General features: G+C 38.6%; 4 protein-coding genes across 5 annotated transcripts; 2 read left to right on the forward strand and 2 right to left on the reverse strand.

Moving 5' to 3' along the window:
- Nucleotides 1-747: 747 nt before the first annotated feature.
- LOC148919431 (uncharacterized) lies at nt 748-4,525 on the reverse strand. Of its 2 annotated transcripts, none has more exons than XM_089045135.1 (4): nt 4,368-4,525; nt 3,564-3,980; nt 2,689-2,967; nt 748-2,151 (listed from the first exon to the last, which is right to left on the reverse strand). In XM_089045135.1, the coding sequence occupies exons 2-4, from the start codon at nt 3,870-3,872 to the stop codon at nt 1,066-1,068; spliced, it is 1,674 nt and encodes a 557-aa protein (XP_088901261.1). In that variant the 5' UTR covers nt 3,873-3,980; nt 4,368-4,525; the 3' UTR covers nt 748-1,065. The 2 variants fall into 2 exon arrangements, with proteins under 2 accessions (XP_088901261.1, XP_088901260.1); XM_089045134.1 differs by having other exon boundaries at nt 3,564-3,877; nt 4,368-4,523.
- Nucleotides 4,526-8,142: 3,617 nt separating this feature from the next.
- LOC148919432 (TMV resistance protein N-like) lies at nt 8,143-12,493 on the forward strand. The gene is made up of 5 exons (XM_089045105.1): nt 8,143-8,678; nt 9,023-10,091; nt 10,668-10,946; nt 11,048-11,614; nt 11,708-12,493. Exons 1-5 carry the CDS (start codon nt 8,143-8,145, stop codon nt 12,416-12,418), a joined length of 3,162 nt encoding a protein of 1,053 aa, XP_088901231.1. The 3' UTR covers nt 12,419-12,493.
- Nucleotides 12,494-15,910: 3,417 nt separating this feature from the next.
- LOC103319304 (disease resistance protein RPV1-like) lies at nt 15,911-19,900 on the reverse strand. Its single transcript, XM_089045107.1, has 5 exons — nt 19,689-19,900; nt 18,178-18,694; nt 16,873-17,738; nt 16,349-16,751; nt 15,911-16,144 (listed from the first exon to the last, which is right to left on the reverse strand). The coding sequence occupies exons 2-3, from the start codon at nt 18,666-18,668 to the stop codon at nt 17,420-17,422; spliced, it is 810 nt and encodes a 269-aa protein (XP_088901233.1). The 5' UTR covers nt 18,669-18,694; nt 19,689-19,900; the 3' UTR covers nt 15,911-16,144; nt 16,349-16,751; nt 16,873-17,419.
- Nucleotides 19,901-20,182: 282 nt separating this feature from the next.
- On the forward strand, nt 20,183-23,848 carry LOC103319306 (disease resistance protein RUN1-like). Its single transcript, XM_008220824.3, has 5 exons — nt 20,183-20,787; nt 20,985-22,077; nt 22,534-22,809; nt 22,928-23,491; nt 23,577-23,848. Exons 1-5 carry the CDS (start codon nt 20,264-20,266, stop codon nt 23,709-23,711), a joined length of 2,592 nt encoding a protein of 863 aa, XP_008219046.2. The 5' UTR covers nt 20,183-20,263; the 3' UTR covers nt 23,712-23,848.
- The last annotated feature ends 136 nt before the right edge of the window (nt 23,849-23,984 follow it).

The following is a 23,984-nucleotide window of genomic DNA, read 5'->3' on the forward strand; positions in this document are numbered from 1 at the left end:
TGTGAACACCAAGAAGCGTTTGGTAATCGTCCTCCAGACAGCAGACGCGATGAAACTCAAAATTTACGTGCGTTAGTTAACGTGTCATTAGCGAGGGAGTGGCTGGGAGATGCCGCTGCTGGAGAGCCCTCATGGAGTAGAAGCAGGAATGACAAAGCGCTAATTAACAACTACCGGCCAAACCAAGCACATTTGTTTAACGTGTCATTTCTCAGCAAAGAATCGAACCTTCCAAGTTTCGAGAGATGATAATGTGGCAAATGACATGAACCTGCCATATTATGTTCCACATGTGTTGGTATTAAAAAGTAGATAAACAAGTTGGTGTCGTAGCATTATTGAAAAAACAACAAAAAGGTCTACTCCTCCCCTATATCATGCTATAATAAATTGATAAGGGTATTTTAGGAAGAAGAAAATTACAAATCTGACTCATCAAGTAACTTATAGTATGTCCACCTGATTTATCAGCAGTTACTACCAGAGTGTAGATGTTAGAATACTTTTGGTGGTGCTGGGTCTTATATTTGTATTGGTAACAACTGCAGAAATATAATTTTTGGCGTTGAAATTAGTGTGCTTTATTTTCCACATCAACAGGAGTACTCTGTCTGCTTTACAAATATAATTTTTCGTTGGCGTTTAGATAGTATTCCAAGTTTTGTTTCTAATTCGGCATTCTAATTTTTGGAGTTTTAGACCATTTATAAAAATAAAAACAAACAAAAAAGAAGAAGAAAAGAGATATTGAAGGAAAAGAGATCATACAATTATGTACCCCAAAAAAAAACACACAAAAGGCAACTCAGCAATCAAATTTCGATTATTACGAGTCAATACACAGTGAGATGAAGAGACGTAATCACTAACGGGAGCTGGGCAAGCAAGAAGACAGGTTCAACACAAGCGCAGGGAATGTAGATCCTTCAGAAAGACAGTACAAGCAAAGCGCAAAGCACGTGAAGGGGCTTACCATCTAAATTCACAGAGATGTATGTGCACAGAAAAGAGGATGTAGAAACAAGTAATACTTCCTGTACAGAAACCTGAACCAAGCACACTGTACTACCGGCCAAACCAACCTCTAGGCGGCTGGACTTCCCCGTCATTCATCAGCTTATCTAACACCACATTCACATCAACTGCTTGGCCATTGTCTGTCAGCTTCTGAATTGTCGCCCTAACATGGTCTCTTGGAAAACCCATAGTTGTCACATGATCAATCACATCATCAATGGGAACCTTGTTTCCGGTCCCAGCTGAACCTGAAGAACCGCCCACCCTAGAAGAGGTAGGCGATGCATGAGGCAATACTCGAGCAACTGGGAGCTGTGGGTAACCAATTCCTCCACTGTGAGCTGTGGCAGAAGAAGGCATTCGTGGTTTCATTGAGGAACCGCCATCTTGAAGTGATCCACCGTAATGATATGTCTCACCTAGCGCAGATGGAGGACCATACCCAGAAGAAAATCCTGTACTGGATTTGCTAGATGGTGGTTCATAGGCGTGGGAACCTGGACCATAATACTGTTGGGAGGGAGGGAGCCCACTGGGTGTCTGATAAGGTGGCTGGGGAAGATTGGCTGGGTAGCTTAGGGAAGGAACATAAGGTGTCTCTTCCGCATGGTGGCCTAATGTAGGCCGGAGTTGAGAGGGATTAACAGGTGCAAGTGAAGGGTGCTGTTGAGGCAGCTGAGGTGGTGGCTGAGAATGCTGTGGTTGAGTGGTAGGTTGAAATTGTCGATGTGGTGCTGCTGTAGGAGGGGGGAGTGACTGCTGACTTGGAGGTAACTGGTATTGCTGATTTGGGGCTTCTTGAGTTTGACCAGGTGCTGGAAAATAAGGGTCTCGCTGAGGGACAGGAGGCATCTGGTTCTGAGAAAACTGATTTGGAGGCGGAACTGAAGGTAGTACACTTTGGAACATAGGTTGGGGAGGAGCATTTGGTGGAGAGACAGCAGGAAGTGAAGATGGAAGATTCACAGGGTGAGGAGGCTGTTGGTGAGCTTGCGTAGATTCAGAAGCTACTGTCTGCCCAGAAACTTGCGATTGAGTGTCTACCTTGGAATTTGATACCTGTGTCTTCCCAAGCTGGAGCTGGGCCTCTACTATTGCTTGTTTATCCTTCAATACCTGAATACCTGTTTGCACCTGTGTGTGATATTGACAATACCAAATGAACCAGAGAAAAGGAATAACCACATTAGCAGAATAAAGAAAGAGTAGCATAAACACATATGTTAGTATGCTAATAAACAAATGTCAGTTTTTCATGCTTAATAAACTTAGTGCTTTTTTGCACCTTCACAAACAGGCAAGCGACCTTATTGACAACACCTTGCTCTAAGACATTCCTTATTGGAGTCATCTTTTCGGGGTAAAATTTTACCCCACCCAACACAATTTAAATGTCTAGAAGATTGAAGATTTTAAGCTTTTCAGATTTGGTGAAAGCATGTGCAATGCGTAACGCTGCTTCACACTCTACATAGTTCTGGAATCACAAGGAGAGATATCATAACAAATAGAGAAAAGAAAATAACTAATAGTGTTCCTGCATCTATCACTCATGCTGCCAATGGTATTTATAAGATTTCCAGTTGAACAAAAGTCATCTGATTGCTAAAATACAAATGCAAGGCAAGATGTCAAGCTCACACCAAAAAGAAGGGCAAAGAGGCAACATACATCTCTAAGAACATTCTCCAACTGTCTCATCTTTCCATCAGTGTTCCCATGATTGTTTCCCACAGATATCTTCAAATCATCTACAGAATTTTCAAGGTGGCGGGTTCTGCTCTCTAGTTGTGTTAGTTTCTCACTAACACCTTCCAACACATGGAGTAAACTATCGACATGCTTCTTCATGGTGCGGTCAATCTCTGACACAATTGTAGCATCAGGAACATTTCGGTCCTTCTCTAAAATAAATTCTGCTGGTTTAATGGAATCCAGAGAACCATAATTCTGTATAAAAAATGGAAAGAGTAGCACTATATCAGTGTAAATAAAGTAAATGCCAAGCTCATATTCAATTATGAATCAGCAATAACTACCTAAAGTCTACTACACAGCAGAAAGGTTTATTTAGAAAACCAAGGGAAGGCTAATATACTGGAAAAGGGGAGCAATGTAAAGAGAGCAAAACCATTCCGATAAGCCCCCAAGTTTTTATTTGATTTGTACCCTTTTCTAACTGTAAAAGACTTAGATAAAAGCCCATTATGATAGGCATAAGCCCATTATGATAGGCATCAACACTTTTGAAAGCATCATCTTCAAATAATCTACTCTCTAATAAATGGCAACAAAATCATTCAAAACTCTATCGCCTAGTTCATGCACTGCCCTCAGGAAATTCGAGTACAGTAACTTACAAAACATTTAACTCCAGCTGAAGCCTGAAACATATCATGCAAATTTACAATATGCTAATAAAAAAACATTATCAGACAATCTCACTACCATAGTAATAAACACAATTATCAATTCCCTAGAAAACTAACCGGTAACTGTATGGACAAAGAAAGATAAAGAGTGAGATTCTGAGACAGGTTAGTTACTCTGATAGGTGACGTAGTGTTGGACTTTGACTCGGAGGAGTTCCATGTCCTAGTGGATCCTTCTCCTCCACCTCCAAGATTATGTTTGGCATCAATGTTTGGGGACTGGAAAGAAGATCCGATGATGGGACGCATGGGCAGCAAACCATAGTTGGATAAGATCTCTTCCTTCTTGGAAAGCCCAATACCGTAGCCCACCTGCTGTTCCACCTCTTGGGGATGGTTCATCAGGCCGATGAAGTCATTCTGCTGCGATGATCCTTGCGAGAGATCCATTATCTGCTTGTCCAAGAACGACGTTGTATTCATCGGTGCTGTAATCAACAGAATGTTTTTTTTCTTGGTCACCACAAGTTCCCAAGTCCCAGTTGCAGCAACCAAATCACTTGTTGTCTATGAAAAATTCAGTGAAGGAAACTAGAAAGAGAAAGAATAATCAAAGTAGTAAATATCAAGGACAGAAAAAAAAAAAAAAAACAGAGCACAGTCAAATATCTCAAACTAAGTAAAAGAATTTCCAGTACACATGAGGTTATTCATTTTCAGTTCATGATTCAGGTAATAAATTTGAGCAGAAGATAATAAGATTCAAACAAGAAAAACATTGAAATCCTTGTACCAAATTCAAGTATGGAATTTCCTTAAATGCCGAGCAAAATTAATCGAATTGACCTTATGGAGCTATCTGAAAATTCTGAATTTTCAATCCCTAGGAATTGCAATAGCTGAAAACAATTTAGGCTTACAACATCTTTCATAGGCGAGTTAGGGTTTAGGACGTAATATTAAGCATAAAATTCTTACCGTGTTCTTGAAGAATTGAGCAACCATTGCGTCCTAGCTTCATACAGAGATTAGTTCAGCTTCGCTGCCTGTTGTTGTCTATCCGCAGGGGGCACGGCAGGAAATTTCGGAAAAGAAATTAGTTGCAGCGGGAAGGGGGGCAGGATCGTAATAAAGAGGTGATCGAAGGGGTTTATTTGAAAGCTGATGAGAAAAAGAGAGAGGTTTTGTATGAGCACCTCCACCTCAAAAGGCAAAGGCAAGGCAAGGGCAAGACAAGGTTTGATATTGTTCACGTAAATAGTAAGAACATTGCTTTTTGGGTTCTACCCAAAGGGTAAGGGCAAACACTATTTACTTTACTTTATTTTCTATTTTTTTATATTTAAACCATTAATTTTGATAAACTTTTCGATAAGATTTTCGATTGCCACATGTCAATATTTATTATAAAATTATCACCTAAAAATTCAGATCACATTTTCAAATTAAACTTTCGGATAAAATTTTTGGTTGCCACGTGTCCATATTTATTATAAAATTCACATATCACTCATCATACAATTGAAATATCTACTCAATCATTGGCCGAGGCGGTTCCACCGGATCACGACATGGGGGAGTATTTTCCTTCAGAGGATGTAAGGCCATCTCCAGCCATAGGGCTAAATGTAGTCCAGGGCTAAAAATTTAGCCCCCCAAAGTATTAATTTTTTAAAGAATAGTGTAGGGCTAAATTTTTCCATCTCCAACCATGCAGTGCTATATTTTAGGATCCTTCATATTTTATTATTTTGAGAATGCTTTAAATAAGGCAAGTGGGGAAGTGCTTTAATATTTGATGATTGAAAAGTACATGGTGGGGTCCACTATGAATCTGGCATAGGCCAAAGCTTACTACATTTGGCTTGGAGGCTAAATGTGGCCTCCAAATTAAAATTTTATTTAGCCCGTGGCTGGAGATGGGTTTTGCATTAATTTAAGGCTATATTTGGGATATAGCCCATGGCTGGAGATGGCCTAATAGTGCCATTATTTCCGACATGGAACGCACCACTAAAACTGACTACGAGCATTGTTCGCTTGAGGAGCCATCTGTAATGGTTTTCCTCTTTTTTGTTTTCCCTTGAATAATCTATTTAAAAAAATGAAATTGGAAATGCAAGAAATATATTTAAAAAAATGACATTAAATTGAATAAAACGGAAAATTTATTTTTTTACCTCGTTGCCAAGATTTTGACCTCTTCGAACGTTTTTCCACGACCCTCCGACTTTGATGGAAGAGGCCATTTGTATTTTTGATACAAATGGAAAGTAGTAGAAAAATATGAGCGAAGAGTAAAAAATATTAGAAGGAGAAGAGTTGTATGAAGATTTGGTGTGGAAAGTGAATAAAATGGTTATGTATTTATAGGGAAAAAAATCCATAATTTTTTGGTATTTTTTTAAAAAATTTTGTCCGTCAAATTTCTGGACAAAAATAGATTGGAGCGTTCGAGAAGCGCCACATGGCGTCTTTTCTTTGGGAGTTGTCAACGCTAACGTCGGCGCGGTGAAATCAATTTTTTTTTTGTTGGCTCGTGAAATTCACGCGCCAACGGTAAAAAATTTGAATTCACCTTATTGACGTCAACGACTTTGGGCTAGAGCCCAGTCAAGAATTGCCCTTGGGCTTGCCCGGGTTGGTGGGCCCTGGGCCTGCACTGGAGCCCGGAGCCTGGGCTTGGGGGCCTATTGCCAGGGTTTGGGTTTAGCGGTGGAGTTGCTCTACGAGAACTTGCCATGGCAAAGGACAAAGACAAGTAAAGGCATACATTATTCATATGATTGCCCTACCTTTTTGCATTTTGTTTATTCACTCATTGCCATGGTAACCCAATGACAATTACTATTCATATGTGGTTAATTTTATTTATATGTATGAGATTAATAATATAAAAAATTTCTATGTATGTATAAAAAAATATATTTATGAATTTTTCGGAATATTTTTTATTTTTAAAAATAAATTTATGTTGATGACGTCATGCTGATGTCATTGCACTCATGCAATAGATGGGGATGTTCTTGCCTTCGGGCCTGCTCAGGCTTGGTGGAGCCCACAATTTACCTGGACTAGATTACTGCGCTTGAAATGGTTTTTGAGGCCTAGGGAGCCTTTTGCCTGGGCTAGGTTGCTAGGGTGGAAATGCTCTAAGTGTGACTTGTTTGGGGTTTTGGAGGTGGGCCTATGCAGAGCAAACCGAATTTCTAAGACAACGATGACCAAAAGAAATGACGGAAACCGAAACCAATATAACAGTTTGGTTCAATTCAATTTTGAGAAAAATCACGAAGGAAATTGAATTAAATCAAACTAATTTAAGATGGTTTGGTTCTGTTTGGTTTGACTAGTTTGGGCCTCAGCCTTATTCTCTTTCCTTTTGCATTTTTCAACATTGTTAACCCAATTACAAAAAAAATAATTCACAGCTTGCCATATACCATAATAGGTAAATTACAAGTTATATTGCATAATAGGAAATTATTACGTAAATTATATCCAAAATACGTTTATAAAAATTGGGTATATTATTTGAATAATAAGTAAATTCATATTAGGTCAATCATTTTTTGTAAAAGAAGTAATAGGTACGTTATTTTTTCAACATAAATTGTATAATAAATAAATAATTTTGTATTCTTCATAAATAAATAAATAAAACATTTTTATTAAATAAACCCATTAGGTATGCTGAATATGAATTTATTGTTAAATTTTTAAAAGTTTTCAAATTAATTCCTACATCCATTAGGAGGTCTTTCCAAATTCAATTCGTGTCATTAGTTACAATGCAATTAAAAATTATTTTTATATTGATTCCTACATTAATATACAAAATGCAATAATGGTTTAGTTAGGGATATTTTAGGAATCGAAAAAGTACAATAAATTCGATTTTGCGCTTGATTAGGTAACTTGCCGAGTTGGATTCTAGTAATTAGGTTTTAGTTAGAAAAAACAGGATTAATCAAATAAAAATAAAGAGATGGATTGTAGAGGAAAAATGACTTTGAAGAGGATAAGCTAAATTTAATATATATATTGAGTGCTGCTATTTCCATCCACCTGTCCTATTTTCCCACCCACCTTATCTTCTCACCCACCACATAAATTTTTAAAAAATACAATCCTATTTTTACACCCACCAATAATCCTAAAAACCCTTTTAATTATTACCTCATTTCCTCTCTCATTTATTCTCTCTGCTCATGTCTTCTATCTCTCTGATGACACATCTCTCTTATTTTTCTCTATCTTATTTTCCATCTCTTACACTCCATCTCTGTCTCTGTCTCTCATGTTTAATTAATTAAAACAGTTTTTTGCTGTACTTTTTATTTTTATTTTTGTAAATATGGTTTCTGTGAATATAATCACATTTATGCTTTTAGCTTTCTACTATTGTAAATAAACTTTTTATCCAAGGACCAGAAATCTATTGAACTTTGCAATAAAAAAAATATAAAACGCCCAAAGACATGAGAATGTCAAAGAGTACAGAGCCAAATAGATAAGGGAAAAACAACAGTACTCGCCTTCTTCGCCTTCTCATGAGCAAGGAGTTGTATTCTTGTGTTTTTTTTCTCTCTGTCAAACGATAGGGTTACTTGAGAACTGAGAAGTTTATATATTGGACTCCCAGACCTGCCATTCTAGCTCTGTCCCTGAAAGAAGCGGTTTGACTTCAATCGGATTACTAATTAGGCGAAAAACTTGTTCAGCATACAAGTCTGCACTGCAGGAACAATTAATGGATACCGGTACAGCCGTTGAAGCCTCCTCTCCAACCTTCTCATCCTCTTCATCCTGCTCCTTAGACGATGAGATGTACGATGTGTTCTTGAGCTTTAGAGGTGAAGACACACGCAAGACCTTCACCGACCACCTCTACTGGAGGTTAAAACATGCTAGAGTCGACGTGTTTATTGACGAGAATGAAATAAGAGGAGGAGAAATTATACCAGACGAACTCAAGCAAATAATCGAACGGTCCAGGATCTCTGTCATCATCTTCTCAAGGAGGTATGCGGATTCCATATGGTGTCTTGAGGAGCTGGAGAAGATCATGGAGTGTAGAAGAACACTGGGACAAATCGTTTTGCCAATTTTCTATGATGTTGATGCTGAAGATGTGAGGAAACAAACTGGTAGTTTTGCAGAAGCATTTCAGATGCATGAAGTGCGCTTCCATGGAGTTAAAGATGAGGAAGAAAAGATACAGTCGTGGAGAAAGTCTCTAACTGAAGCTGCAGGTCTGGACGGCCTTGTTTTTAGCAAGAGTGATGGGTAATTATTTATTTCCATTTCTTTGTTTTTTTCTTCATTTTCTTAATGTTATTCCCGACCCATCTTTGGGTTTTCAGAGTAATGCAGAGCTTAGAAACTCTGATCGATTCACATGGATCAGGATCAACATGGTGCACCGCAATTAAATATGTTTCTTGTAATGTTTTAAGAAGTTTACAAAATTTTAGTAGGATTTTAAAAGTTTGGTTCATCAATTTCTTATTAAATGTTCAACTATATATTCAATTTTCCCAAGCTCTGTAGTCATAATAAGTAAAATATTAGTTCAATTTAATCTGTTCCTAATAAATCTTACTTTGCTCAATTTTGATTTTATCTACCAGGTATGAAGGAGTGTTTATCAGGAAAATTATTGACGAGATCAACAGAAAATTAACAACGGTTGCAGTTGGAGTAGATTCTCGCTTGCAATATATTAGTACTCATTTAGATGTTGGAGGATCAAATGATGTTCGCATAATTGGAATTTGGGGTATGGGCGGAATGGGTAAAACAACGGTTGCAGAAGCTATTTTCAACAAATATCATCCCAGTTTTGATGCTAAAAGTTTCATTCAAAGCATGAGGGAAAGGAAACTGGTTGATCTTCAAGAACAACTTCTCTTTGATATCTTGAAACTGACAAAGGCAGAGGGAAGTAGTATGGATGACAGGAGGTATGAGATAAAGAAAAGACTTCCAACAAGAAAGGTACTTGTTATATTTGATGATATCTGTCATGTAGACCAACTAAAGGCATTAGCTATTAAACGTGACTCCTTTGGTCGAGGAAGTAGAATTGTTATAACAACAAGAAACAAACATTTGCTAGAGATAATTGAAGTGGATAAGATATGTTGCCTTAAAGCAATGAATGAAGTAGAAGCTCTTGAGCTACTTAGTTTGCATGCCTTTAAACGTCGTTGTCCAAGTGAAGGATATCTTGAACTCTCAAGAGAAGTTGTTGGTTACTGTGGTGGTTTGCCACTAGCACTGAAAGTTTTAGGCTCTTCTCTATACAATAGAAGCACAACAGAATGGAGAAATGCATTGGATAATTGGAAAAGACTTCCTCCTAAGGAAATTCACGAAAAGCTTAAATTAAGCTATGATGAGCTACCTGATAATTACCTGAGAGATGCATTCCTTGATATATCATGTTTCTTCATTGGAATGGACATGAACTATGTCATGCAAATATTGGTCCGTCGTGGCTTTTCTCCGGTAATAGGACTGAGTGTCCTCCTTGAAGATAGCCTCTTAACTGTTGGTGAAGATAACAAGTTGATGATGCATGATTTGGTTCGAGACATGGGCAGGGAAATTGTACGTGCACAATCCCCTAACATCCCTGGAGAATGTAGTAGATTGTGGCTTCAGGAAGATGTAAAAGACGTATTGAGGAACAAATCTGTAAGTACATTCGCATTCTAATTGTTTAAATGCATGTAGTTAGAGAAGTTTATGCATATCCTACATCTAATAAATTTAATGCCTTGGACGTGCCAACAATATACAATACAATGTCGTGTATACATATTAGATTACGGGGTTAAATATCCATTTATCACTGAGTAACAAAATTGATCATTGTGTAACACAACGTTTACAGTCTATATAAATATACCAGTAGATATACCAGTAGTTTTTCATTAAGTAAACTAAGAGAGCGGCATTAAAATAATTGTTAAAGATTTTTTTGGTTCCTGGGTTTTACACAGAATTTCAATTTGGTCACTAAGAAAAAATAATGTAGTCAAATTGGTCACTGGAATAAGCCAACGTTACAATAGCGCATGAGCTACTTAACTAAAAATAATGGCATGTCTTTAAATTGTAAACTTTGGGTATATAGAGAAGAGAGGAACTGGTTTTATTGAATTATCTCAAAATCTTTTTATTGAATTATATGGCTTTCCAGAGGTACCCTTTTCTTACTTCGTTCCCTTTTCTTCTTTCTTTTTTCTTTTTCTTTTTTGCTTCTAACAGGGAACAGAGGAAATTGAAGCACTCGCTTTAGATTTGCAAGAATCTGAGGATCCTAGCTTCAGTACAGAAGCATTTAGAAGGATGTGGAGATTGAGATTGCTTAAACTCAATTATGTACAGCTGACTGGAAGCTACAAGCATATTTCCGAAGAGTTAAGATGGTTATGTTGGCATGGATTTCCTCTGGAAGTCATACCAGAAGATTTTTATCAAAAAAACCTAGTTGCTATTGACCTGAGCCATAGCAAGCTCATACGAGTTTGGGAGGATTCCCACGTGGTACAGTATAATCATAACCTCAACCAATTCATTAATCCGTTCCTCCATGCTTTCTCACTTCTATTTGAATTTTTATTTTTGTTTTCCGTTTTGTCTAACAGTTTCTTTCGGAGTTGAAGTGTCTTGATCTCAGCCATTCCGCTTGCCTGAAACAATTACCGGACTTTTCAAGACTCCCAAATCTCGAGGAATTGATACTCAGAGGCTGTAAGCGTTTGTTATGGGATCACTATTTCATGATGAGACGGTTGGACAAGCTTAAATTGTTAGATCTTGGGTACTGCAACTTAACTGAAGATAAAGTTGTTAATGAGCTTCGTTTTCTACGTTCTTTAAAAATTTTACGTCTGGATGGAAATGGTTTCAATTGGCTACCTTGGCTCGGTCCTCTTTCCGAACTTGAAGAGTTAACTTTAAATGATTGCAAAAACCTTGGACGAATCAGTGATTTACCAAAGACTTTGAAATTCCTGAAAGCGAATTACTGCACTGCACTAGAATGCATTGAATATTTTCCAGAGAGGTCGAGTATGAGAGAATTGGATCTGAAGGACTGCCGAAAACTCAAGGATATTTCAGACTTGGGTGACTTGTTACACTCCACGGAAACAATTCATATGGAAGGCTGCACCAATCTCAGTGCTCGGTTGAAGGAGGATATGCTAAAGGTAATCTCTCTATCTTTCTCCGACTCACATGCATACATTCACGCGCATTCAAGATTTGTATTGCTTATGCAAAACTTGCTCCACATGCTATAGGAATGGGCCGCGAGCGGAGGGGGTGGCCTTTTCTTCTCTGGAAATGATATTCCTTCGTGGTTCACAGCTGTGGTCAATGAGGATGAAATTGTCTATATCGATGTGCCGAATTGTGGCATAGGTGCCTTGACTGTGTGCGTCATTTATTCCTCAGACGACTCGGAGTCTAGTGGGAAACTTTCTTTGACAGTTGCGAATCGTACCCAGCGCACTGCATTTTCCATATATCCAATGACCGTCTCTGGAGTGACTCCCCATGAAGATTATCTCTGGCTTGGACGTATACCAAACAATGTTCTCAATCTGAAAGGCGGGGACAAGGTTCATGCTCGCGCAGAATTCTTAAGAGAAGAGGGCAAGAATCATTTAAAGTTGAAGAAAACAGGACTCTGTCTAGAAGAGAGTGTTTCTATACATGCAGGTAAGGTACATGAGATGGAGTGGGAGTCTAAACCATATACATATCCTGATATTGATGATGACGCGTGGCCAAGCAAACCCTCGCATAACCTCATACGGAAAAGGACACGGTTTTCAGGAAAGGAAGTTTACTTGCAAGGCAACTTGATGCCTCAAAAAAGAAAGCAAAGGAGTGAAAAGTCTGAAGAAGAGTCTGAAGAAGCGTCTGAAGAAGCGTCTGAAGAAGTGTCTGAAGAAGTATGGAGTAAGTGGCTATTGACAGGAACCGTCCCGAATTTTTCGAATCCCTAGACGAATTCTGTGGAATTCCCACCATCACCGACATCACCCTAATGTCGGGCCCACTTCAAACTATATCCTCTTTTCCCAAAAGGAATAAAGTGCGAGACTTTCTACCAAATTTAGTCTCCTTGTAAATTGAACATTTCCCAGAATTTCAACCTGCATAAAACACATTTAATATCTACAACTGGCAGCATGCACAATGTAATAATATGCAATTCACATAACGGCCTTCGACCTTCAAATAATCCGAAGCAAAACCACCTACCAGCTCTTAAATCAAATAATGAAAATAAACCATGCATTTAATAAACTCCAATAATAATTATGAATGCCAAAAGCAGCTTATCTCATCTAACTTTCCCAAATTATTCAACATAAGTAAAGTTTAATTAGTCCGTGGCTGCACCTAGGCACTATCCTAGGCTGCCTACGTACCCTTGCTGAGGGATCAAGCCACACGTAATTCTTTCCCTAAAACCACTTACTTTAAGTCACAACTCACCGAACATAATCTTTAATTTATCTCCCTAATAATCACATAATCTCCCCATAGCTAGAACATCCAACGCCACGTATGGGGCTTGTCAACACGCCGGAAAATCCTACGCCATGTGTGACCTAACATCTCATATCACATAATCTCCCCATATGCCGGAACATCTAACGCCACGTATGAGGTCTGTCAACACGCCGGAAAATCCAACGCCACGTGTGACCTCTCATCTCATATCACATAATCTCCCCATACGCCGGAACATCCAACGCCAAGTATGGGGTCTATCAACACGCCGGAAAATCCAACGCCACGTGTGACCTCTCATCTCATATCACATAAGCTCCCCATACGCCGGAACATCCAACGCCACGTATGGGGTCTGTCCACACGCCGGAAAATCCAACGCCATGTGGGACCTAACAATCACATCACATAATCTCCCCATACGCTAAAACATCCAACTCCACGTATGGGGTCTGTCAACACGCTGGAAAATCATACGCCACGTGTGACCTATCATCTCATGTCACATAAGCTCCTCATACGCCGGAACATCCAACACCACGTATGAGGTCTGTCCACACGCCGAAAAATCCAACGCCACGTGAAACCTAACAATCATATCACATAATCTCCCCATACGCCGGAACATCCAACGCCACGTATGGGGTGCATCAACACGCCGGAAAATCCTACGCCACGTGTGACCTATCATCTCATATCACATAATCTCTCTATACGCCGGAACATTCAAAGCCACGTATGAGGTCTGTCAACACGTTGGAAAATCCAATGCCATGTGTGACGTAACAATCTCAGGGTAGTACTTACATAGTGAAAAACGAACCTCTTTATATCTTTAATATATAAATATATATATATATATACACATATACATTAATTTGCCCCAATAAATAATAATACTTATTTCCAATTTCCCCTAGTTTAAAACAATAAATTTCCATCCTAAACCCACATAATCAACAATAATTCAACTAACAATCAAGACTTGTCTCTATGGTCATTTTAATCCTCCTAGGAGGGTGAAACTACCCCGGAAGACTCACTATCAACCAAGGGTCAAACAACCCCAAACTTGGTCAAGCAGGGCCACGGGGCCCACACCCTTCAAATTCCGATCCAAAAGTTCATATGGGTTCTACAAGGTTTAGGACACCAGTCCTGCAAGTTGGTCCATATTGGACGGTCGGATTGCTCACGATCGACGGTTACTATAAACCTAGCCCTAGGGTTGGCATTTCCAGAGTATCTGGGACTTTGTTCTACAATCCGTTGAATCCTACACGATCCTAAGGATGTCTAGATTATCATACTTTAACTTCAAGACGATCCAACGGTTCAAACCTATCACACCCGGATAACACACAATAGGCGAAATCCGTTCGAGTCGAACGGAATCCAAATTGAAATCCGAGCACATCTACATCCTCGTGAGGACCAAGAGATCACCTCGGGACACAATGCCCCTTTTCTACAGTACCCATGCGCCACCACACGCGCGGCAGCGCGTGGGTTGTCCAAAGCGATACCTCATCAACGGAAAAACTCAAAATCATGGCTCAAGACCCCTACCCTAGATGTAACACCTTATTTGGAATCACTTTTGTTCTTGGACTTACCCCAAAAACTGACCGGAAGTGACCAGAATCGCGATCCCAAAACCGGCCGAAATCCAATTCGAAAATCAAACAATCTAGGCTTAAAATTAATGAAATCCTACCCAACCATTAGCTAGATTATAAAGAAAGGATGAATTTCCATACCTTGATTGCCAAAAATGGCGGCTGGACGACGGAGAACGAAGCCGACGAAGAATCGACCATTTCTAGCTTTTCCGGTTGGAGTGGCGGCCGATGTCGGGAAGGGCGGCGTTAATCTTGGTCCTTTTGGCACCGGTCCGTCAGCCGTGGTTGGTGGCAAGTTTGAGAGAGAGAGAGAGAGAGAGAGAGAGAGAGAGAGAGAGAGATCTGATTGTTATCAAACCTTTTCCGTCAAAATTACGGTTATACCACTAAGGGTATTTTGATCGTATCTCTCTCGTTACAACTCCGATTCAAGCCCACTACGTGTCTACGGACTCATCTCGTCGTGCTCTACGCAAGAGTATAGTCGGAATTCTCAAATTCCTTCCTGGTCAAAAAGTCAACTTTAAACCAAATAAAATATTCTATGGGCAAAATGATAATTTATCTGAATAAATTAATATTTACCAATTTATTTAGGACTAGGTCGTTAAGTTGTGGTTTTTTCGGTAAATAAGGGTTAATCGTTCTATTAGTTCTTAAACTTTGACCCGATTTACATTTAAAGACCTCAATTTTCAAAATGGTTTCCGTAGTTTTAACTTTAGTTTCTTTTGGACAAATGATCCTGCCGTCAATTTTGTTAACTTTTTCTGTTAAATATAGGGGTAAAATGATATTTTTATATTAAAATCAAAAAAATGAATAAAAAATTATATCTTTAAAATAACAATCAAATAAAAAACCAACAAAAAAAATATAATTCATGTTATGGGGGAGTAGAAATCGAGTAGAGGGGAAGAGAGAGAGTTTAATTTTAATTTTCTAGTTTTTTAAAATTTTTTATTCATATTTTAATCAATTTTGATACAAAAATACCATTTTGTCCTCGCATTTAACAAAAAAGTTAACAAAATTGACGGCAAGACTATTTGTCCTAACGAAAATAAAGTTAAAGAACCATGGGAACCATTTTGAAAATTAAATTACTCAAATGCAAATCGAGTTTAAATTCAAGGACTAATAAAACGATTAACCCATTAAATAATTATGTTGTCTTCTCTTCTCTACAAACATGTCTGTTTCATCATCTTATTTGTAATTAACATAAAAAAATTCATAATTTTCTCCCTCTTGTTCTGGTAAAACCCTGTCCATCATCTTGGTTTTTTTGTCTGATGTTAATTAATAGAATGATTATATTTGGCAGCCATAATGAAGTTGTTAATTCACCCTCTATTTAAATAGCAACTAGGTTTTCTTGATTAAAATCTTCGGGTATGACCTTCAGAAGAAATCCATACCAACAAAATAATCGTAACTCTTTCAAAAGATGCTATTAACTACCAGTCAGCTTTATGTAATTGAGTTTGACCAATCTCGTCTCCGCATCCTTCTAAATGCTTCTGTGCTGAAGCTACGCTCGTCAGATTCTTGCAAATCTAAAGTGAGTCCTTCAATTTCCTCCGTTCCCTGTTAGAAGAAAATAACATGAAAGGGGCAAAGTAAGAAGGGGGTTATTTGCATGTAAAAAGATGTCATATATACACATGAAGAAAAGCCATGAATTGGATGTATGAACTACATGAGAGGCATAAAATTTATTAGATGTGGGATATACGTATACTTCTCTTTCATTACCTACATGCATGTAATACAACTAATAGCAAATGTTACCAATTGGTTCCTCAATAGGCGTTTTACATTTCATGATTCCACAATCTACTAGGCCTTCCATGGATGTAAAGATTTTGCACGTCCGATTTCTCTGTCCATGTCTCGAACCAAACCATGCATCATCAGCTTGGTTTTTTAACACCAACAGTTAAAAGGCTCATTCCTATTACTGGAGAAAAGCCACAACCGTCCAATAAATGCATGACATAGTTCTTGTTCATTCCAATGAAGAAACAAGATATATCAAGCAATGTATCTCTCAGGCAATCATCAGCTAGCTGAACATACCTTATTTTAAGCTTCACGTGAGTTTCCCAAGGACAAGTGTTTTCAATTTATCCAATGCAATTCCATTCTCTTGTGCTTTTTGTAAATAGAGAAGAAATCAATGAGTGCAAATTCCCTGCCAAATATGAAAATAAATCAATGAGATTGCACTACAGAGCTGTTGGACATATAGTCACCTTTGCAGTTTAATTGAAAAAATTAAAAAGCAATTCAAATCTGGCTGTTGGATAGCTTACACGTGGCATCAGCTGCCTTCAACAGTGGCTAACGGCTGTGGTCCATCTTGGGCTTCATTTTCACGTTGGCTGCTCGCTCAGCATCGGATAGTCGGCTCCACCATTTTGAGTGCAACTGGAATCTCGGGCTATATTCCGCTTTATCTTGGGCTTGGGGGAAATTTTGATCTGGCCGGTAAACAATCTGCGCTAGAACTCAATTTTTGGCTTTGGCCTTCTCCAGTTGGAGATGGCATAAGGGTGTCGTCATGCTGATCAGAGAGTGGCTGGGCCAGAAGACAATATGCCTGGAAAGTGATGCATTTCATCAAGCTGCGGGGATCATCCTCCTCCTCCTCCTCTTCCTGGATCTTCAATACTTCCCATGAAGTATTCGTCAGGAGAAGAAATGGTGGGCATCAAAGGCTTGTTGTGATCTGAAGTGGAAGAAGAATTAGGGCTTGTTTTGTTGATGGAGGTGAGTCTTGCAGCTGGTGAGAGGCCACCATCACCGGAGGGCGGCGAAGAGGAAGCGCTGGTAAAGCGTTGGACTATGGACCTGAACTCACTAGGATTGGCTAGGATGACCAACTGACCGACGGCCATGTGGTGCTTGCTTCTTTGTCTTGACCGACTCTTTGTTGACTTTGAGAGGGGAGGGCCTTTTGCCTCGGAGTCGAATGCGAGTATCATTTGGGCCTCCAACATCTAAATGAGTACTAATTTCTTGCAAGCGAGAATCCTTTCCAACTTGAACTTTTAAATCATTACCGATTTCTTGCATGCTAGAATCTAATTCTACTTGTTTGGTGACTATGTCTACGCATGTGCTATTCAATTTTCTGGTGATCTCGTCAACAATTTTTCTGATAAACATTCCTTCATACCTGTTAGTTAAAATTCAAGATTGAGCAAAAGTAAGATTTATTAGGCCACTTAACTACTATCTTATTCATTATGACTACAGAGCTTGGGATTGAATAAGATTTGAATGTATTAGTTCAACATTTATCCAAAATTGCTGAATCAAAATCTCGGAATCCCACTAAGATTTTGTAAACTTCTGAAAACACTAATGGAAATATATTTAACTATAAATAATATCTGACCACACGTGTGATAGAAAGAGAGAGTTTATAAATTCTCGTATCAGTGATCCTAAGCTCTGCATTACACTGATAAAAACCAAGGATGATTTTGGCACTTAAATATTGCAAAAAGGAATCACTGAAATAATGCATGGTGGTGGTCTGCAAAAAATAGGTTGGAAAAAACATTAAGAATAAGAAGAAAAGAAAAAACAAAGAGATGGAAATAAGTAGTTACCCATCACTCTTCGTATAAACAAGGCCGCACAAATTTGTAGCTTCAATTAGAGACTTTCTCCATGACCGCATCATTTCTTCCCAAACTTTAACTCCACGGTCGTGCACTGGAAAACTATCGATTTGTTTCCCGACATCTTTAGGATCAGCATGATAGAAAATTGGCAAAACCATTTGCCCTAATGTTCTTCTACACTCCATGATCTTCTCCAGCTCCCGAAGACACCCTATGGAAAATACATACCAACTTGAGAAGATGATGACAGCGATTCTGGATTGTTCAATTGCTTGCATCAGTTTTGGTCCTCTTAGTTTATTCTCAGCAATAAAGACGTCGACTCTAGCGTCTTTCAATGTCCAGTAGAGGTGGTCCGTGAAGGTCTTGCGTGAGTCTACGCCGATAAAGCTCAAGAACACATCATACATCTCATCATTTGAGGAGCAGGATGAAGAGGATGGAGAGGAGGCTTCATCCACTATACTGGTATCCATTAATATTGTTACTGCAGACTTGTATGCTGAACAAGTAGTTTCGTGTGATTAATTTTCATGAAAAAGGGCGTGTGCTGCACAAATAATAATACTGAATATTCAAACCCTCATTTCTGTCTACCAAAAACTATTCACCCTAGAGTAACCCAGCAAAGCAAAAATGATGCAGGGCAGCAACTATAAGCTGCTGTTCAGCGACCCAAACATACCCAAAATACAGAGAATAGAAGGATAAAATAATAGAATTGAAGTTGGTACAAAGATAATTGAGTTCTAGGGCAAAATCCCAACAGAAACTCTATAGACTAACGTCTGAAATTATATTCATCAACAAAAACTAAATACAAGAGTCTCTAAATAGCCTAGTTATACTAGAATACACCAGCCAAGTATTCCTATTCTTAGTTTAATAAGAAACCCTAATTGACGAAGGAAATTAAAACCAAAACAGGAAATTGAACCAAATCCTAGTAAGAATAGGAAAACAAATAATAAAATAACCTATTAATTTATTATAACTAAAATTTAGCCTTATTGGCTGATGAGCCTATTTAGATTAGGAAGTCTAATAGATGCTCCTGCATCAAAAAAGAAGCAGCTAAACAACTTGGTAGTCGAAACAATTTGTCACAGACAAAACCAACACCTCCATAATCACTCTGCTGAGACCCGTCTACAGGCCCAGCTACTTGTACAAATACCATCTATACATTCCCTACTGTATTGAATAATGTTACTAGCCTCGGATGTATCTCATAGGAGATACTTGTATAAATTGCCTGACTCTATCTAGGGCAAAATTATGAATCTTTTCCTATCTCTCTATCTGTCTATTTCCTTTTTCTAAAAATTCTCTGGCAAGGTACCTATAATCTGCTATCAGAGCCGTTCATCCGATCGCGGCTAGATCTCTGTTCAGCCCCAAAATGAAATACGATGGGTTTTCAGAAAGGGAAATCGGCATAAGGTAACGAAGTAAATGAGAAAAACTAGAAGAGATTCAAAAGAAAGATGAAAAACCTGGTTGCTCCTTTCCTTGCAACGACCCAGCCTCTCTGATGATGAATAAGAATTTTACATAAGGAAAACGATGACGAGAAATAGCCCTCTGATTCTGGACCAAACCTGATTCCCCAACTGACAAGAAAGAATTTGTGAGTCGTGACGCCAGGATAGGAAGAAAGGAGAAAGAGGGAGGAGGTGGAAAGCTGACCTGGTCGCGAGGGTAGAGACAGCAGAAGGAAAAGGGATTTTATTTTATTTCATATTTTTATTTTTTGGGGGTCAAAATAGCAGAAGGTAAAAGTTAACACCATTTTAGAAAGAAAAAAGAAACGCAAAAATTTACTTTCGGTCCCAGTAGTTGGCGGATTTTACCACTATAACTCTCGTATTTTGTTTTTCAGTGAAAGGTAGCAAGGGGGTGGAGATTTACTCAACAAACTATGTAAGCCAAGAATGACTTTTGACTTTTAAAAAAAACTGGTATGGTCCGCCTTTACCTTTGTGGACTGAAACGAGGAGTTGACTTGACTTGCGGAATTTCCATTTCCATATCATCTGTGTAAAACACAAACCTCTATCGAGAACAATCCATGGATGTCGCCAGTACAGCCCTTGAAGCCTCCTCTTCATCCCCACCCTCCTCTTCCACAGAACATTGGAAATACGACGTGTTCTTGAGCTTTAGAGGCATAGACACACGCCAGACCTTCACAGACCACCTCTACTGGACACTAAAAGACAACGGGGTCAACGCCTACATTGACGAGAACGAGCTAAGAAGAGGGGAAAATATACCAGACGAACTGAAGCATGCAATCGAACGGTCAAGGATCTCTGTCATCGTCTTCTCGAAGAGGTATGCGGATTCCACATGGTGTCTTGAGGAGCTGGAGAAGATCATGGAGTGTAGAAGAGCAAGATCGGGGCAAATGGTTTTGCCAGTTTTCTACAATGTTGATCCTACGCATGTCAGGAAACAAACTGGTAGCTTTGCACAAGCATTTCGGAGACATGAAGAGCGTTTCCGTGATGATAAAGATAAAGTACAGAGGTGGAGATATGCATTTACTGAAGCTGCAAATTTGGCTGGTGCAAATCTTAGAAACACTGATGGGTAATTACACAAACTATTTTTTGTTTTTGTTTTTGTTTTTGCTGGGTACACAAACACTTCCTTGCTATGTGTGAATAAGGCTTATAATCTGTTATTTTACACCTTGCCAATGAGCTGTTCAAATTTAAGTTTAATCCTGCAGCTGCATAATAAATCTTAAAACTTACCTTTACTTCATTTTTAATTTGAACTGCCAGGTATGAAGGAAAATTTATAAGGAAAATTATCGACCACATCACTAGAAAACTGAACAACACATGCTTAGACGTAGCCACCAACCAAATTGGAATAGAATCTCGTGTACGAGAAGTCAGTAACTATTTAAATGTTGGAGGACCAGATGATGTTCGCATTGTTGGCATTTTGGGTATGGTCGGAATGGGTAAGACAGCAGTTGCAAAAGCCATTTTCAACAAATTTCATCAAAAGTTTGAAGGCAAAAGTTTCCTTTCAAAAGTGAGGGAAGGGGATATGGTTAAATTGCAAAATCAACTTCTTTGTGATATCTTGAAACCGGCCAAGAAAGAGGTATGTAGTATCGCTGAAGGGACGAAGGAGATAAAAAAAAGACTTAGCAGCATAAGGGCACTTGTCATAATTGATGATGTTGATTGTCAGAAAAAATTAGATGAGTTAGCTATAAAACGTGACTCATTTGGTTCAGGGAGTAGAATTATTATAACAACAACAAACGCGCATTTTCTAAGGATACTCGAAGTAGATGATACATATTTTCCACCAGCAATGACTAATGAAGAAGCTATTCAACTCCTTTGTTGTCGTGCCTTTACTGAGCGTCATCCTAGCGATGAAGAATATCTTGAACTTTCAAGAAAAGTTGTTGAATACTGTGGAGGTTTGCCACTGGCGCTTGAAGTTTTAGGTTCTTATCTATGTAAAAGAACCAAAAGAGAATGGAGAAGTGCATTGCGTAAATTGAAAAGAAAGCCTCATGGGGAAATTCATGAAAAGCTTAAAATAAGCTATGATGGGCTAATTGATGATGAAGTGCAGGCTATCTTCCTTGATATATGTTGTTTTTTTATTGGAATGAAGAAGGACCATGTCACGGCAATATTGGATGGTTGTGATTTTGATCCATTATTAGGAATTGGAGAACTCCATGATCGATGCCTTGTAAGTGTTGATGAAGGAAACAACCTGATGATGCATGATTTGCTTAGAGATATGGGCAGAGAAATCGTACGTGAAAAATCTCCTGGCATCAAAGGAAAACGTAGCAGATTGTGGGATCCTGAAGATGTAACAGACGTATTGATAACCAATTCTGTAAGTACATTCACAATCAAATTGGATTAAATGCATGTACATAATAAAAGAGAAGTATATATGCATCCCCATCTCATAAATTGTAAGCCCAGAATGTGTCAACAAACATTATACTGCTGGTTGAATGAAAAGAGAAATAAAGCAGAGAAAGGAAAGTGTAAGATAGAAACTGATTGATTGAATTATCATAAATACAATAAGGAAAATGTAGCTGGCAAAGATACCTAACCAATGTAGAGAGTTTGTAAAACAGAACTCGTATATTTCTTTGATCCAGAGGTACCGCAGCAGCTGATAGTAGATAATAAATGCTGCCTACACCTCTCTTTTAGTTCATGCATCCAGTTTACGGCTTTGCTTCATGTGTACAAATAATCTTTTCACTTGCAATTTAGCGTCTTCTTACTTATTTCCTTTAGCATCTTCTTACCTATTTCCTTTTGTGTTTTCTTACAGGGGACAGAGAGAATTGAAGGGGTCACATTAGATTTGCAAGGATCTCACGAGCCTAGCTTCAGTGCTGAAGCATTGAAAAACATGCAGGGACTCAGATTGCTCAAACTCAAAGGTGTAAAGTTCACGGGGGACTGCAAACATCTTTCCAAAAGGTTAAGATGGTTGTGTTGGCCTGGGTTTCCTCCAGAAGCCATACCAGAAGATTTCAATCAACCAAACATAGTCGATATCGACCTGAGTCATAGCCGGATACAAGTTTGGAAGGATTCTGACATGGTACAATATAATCTCAACCAAATCATTAATTCTTTCCTCCAGGTCTTTTAAATACCAACGTCATGCTTTCTCTCATCTAGTTGGTTTTTTGACGTTTGTTTTCCCTTTTGTCTCACAGCCACTTGAGAAGTTGAAGTTTCTTAATCTTGGTTATTGCGATCGCCTGAAACAATCACCGGACTTTTCAAAACTCCCAAATCTCGAGAAATTGATACTCCAAGGCTGCAACAGTTTGTCTGAGATTCACCATTCTATACTACAACTGAAAACCCTTAAATATTTGTGCCTTGCGGACTGCAACTTAACTGATGAAGCAATTCCTGAAGATCTTGGGGATCTAACTTCTTTAGAAGAGTTAGATCTAAGAGGCAATGTTTTTAATGGGTTACCAACCCTTAGTAGGCTTTCCAGGCTTCAAAGTTTACAATTGACTAATTGCGCAAACCTTCGGGCGATCCCAGATTTACCAACTAATCTGGAAATCCTTCAAGCGGATGAGTGCATTGCATTGGAAGAAATGCCAAATTTTTCAAGAATGTTGTGCATGAGAGAATTGCACCTTAATCGCTCCCCAAAACTTACTGAGATTCCAGGCTTGGATAAGTCGTTGAACTCCATGACAAGAGTTCATATGGAATGGTGCATCAATCTCACTGCTGATTTTAAGGATGCAATCATACAGGTTCTCTCTCTCTCTCTCTCTCTCTCTCTCTCTCTCTCTCTCTCTCTATTAATTGCTTGTTTAAATCTTGCTGCACATCGTGTAGGGATGGAGTGCGTGCCGAAATGGTTGCCTTTTTCTTCCTACAAATGATTTTCCTTCATGGTTGAGGAGTGTCGACACCAAGGGTGAAATACTCGGTTGTGCCCCAAAGTTTTCGGTTTTGAATGAAAAGCTTTGACTATTTGCATCTATAGTTCAAATTACTTCAACTATTGTGATTTTCGCATTTGTGCTATCAATTGTACCCAATGCATGGAACTTATTATCCTGCAGTGAAAATAAGCATGAGCACCGATCGGTTCGATTCAGGACACATATTTTTTAATGGAGTGATTGAATGGGTAAGACGACAGGAATGACATATCTAATATGAAGAATATGGACTAAAATGATGCGTTTGGTATACTATTCGTGACACAAAATTACCTGTTATATATTTGCTTGTGTCTTA

Source organism: Prunus mume, linkage group LG2 (assembly GCF_029339155.1).
Source record: "Prunus mume cultivar Tortuosa linkage group LG2, ASM2933915v1, whole genome shotgun sequence".
Taxonomy (NCBI): Eukaryota; Viridiplantae; Streptophyta; class Magnoliopsida; order Rosales; family Rosaceae; genus Prunus; species Prunus mume.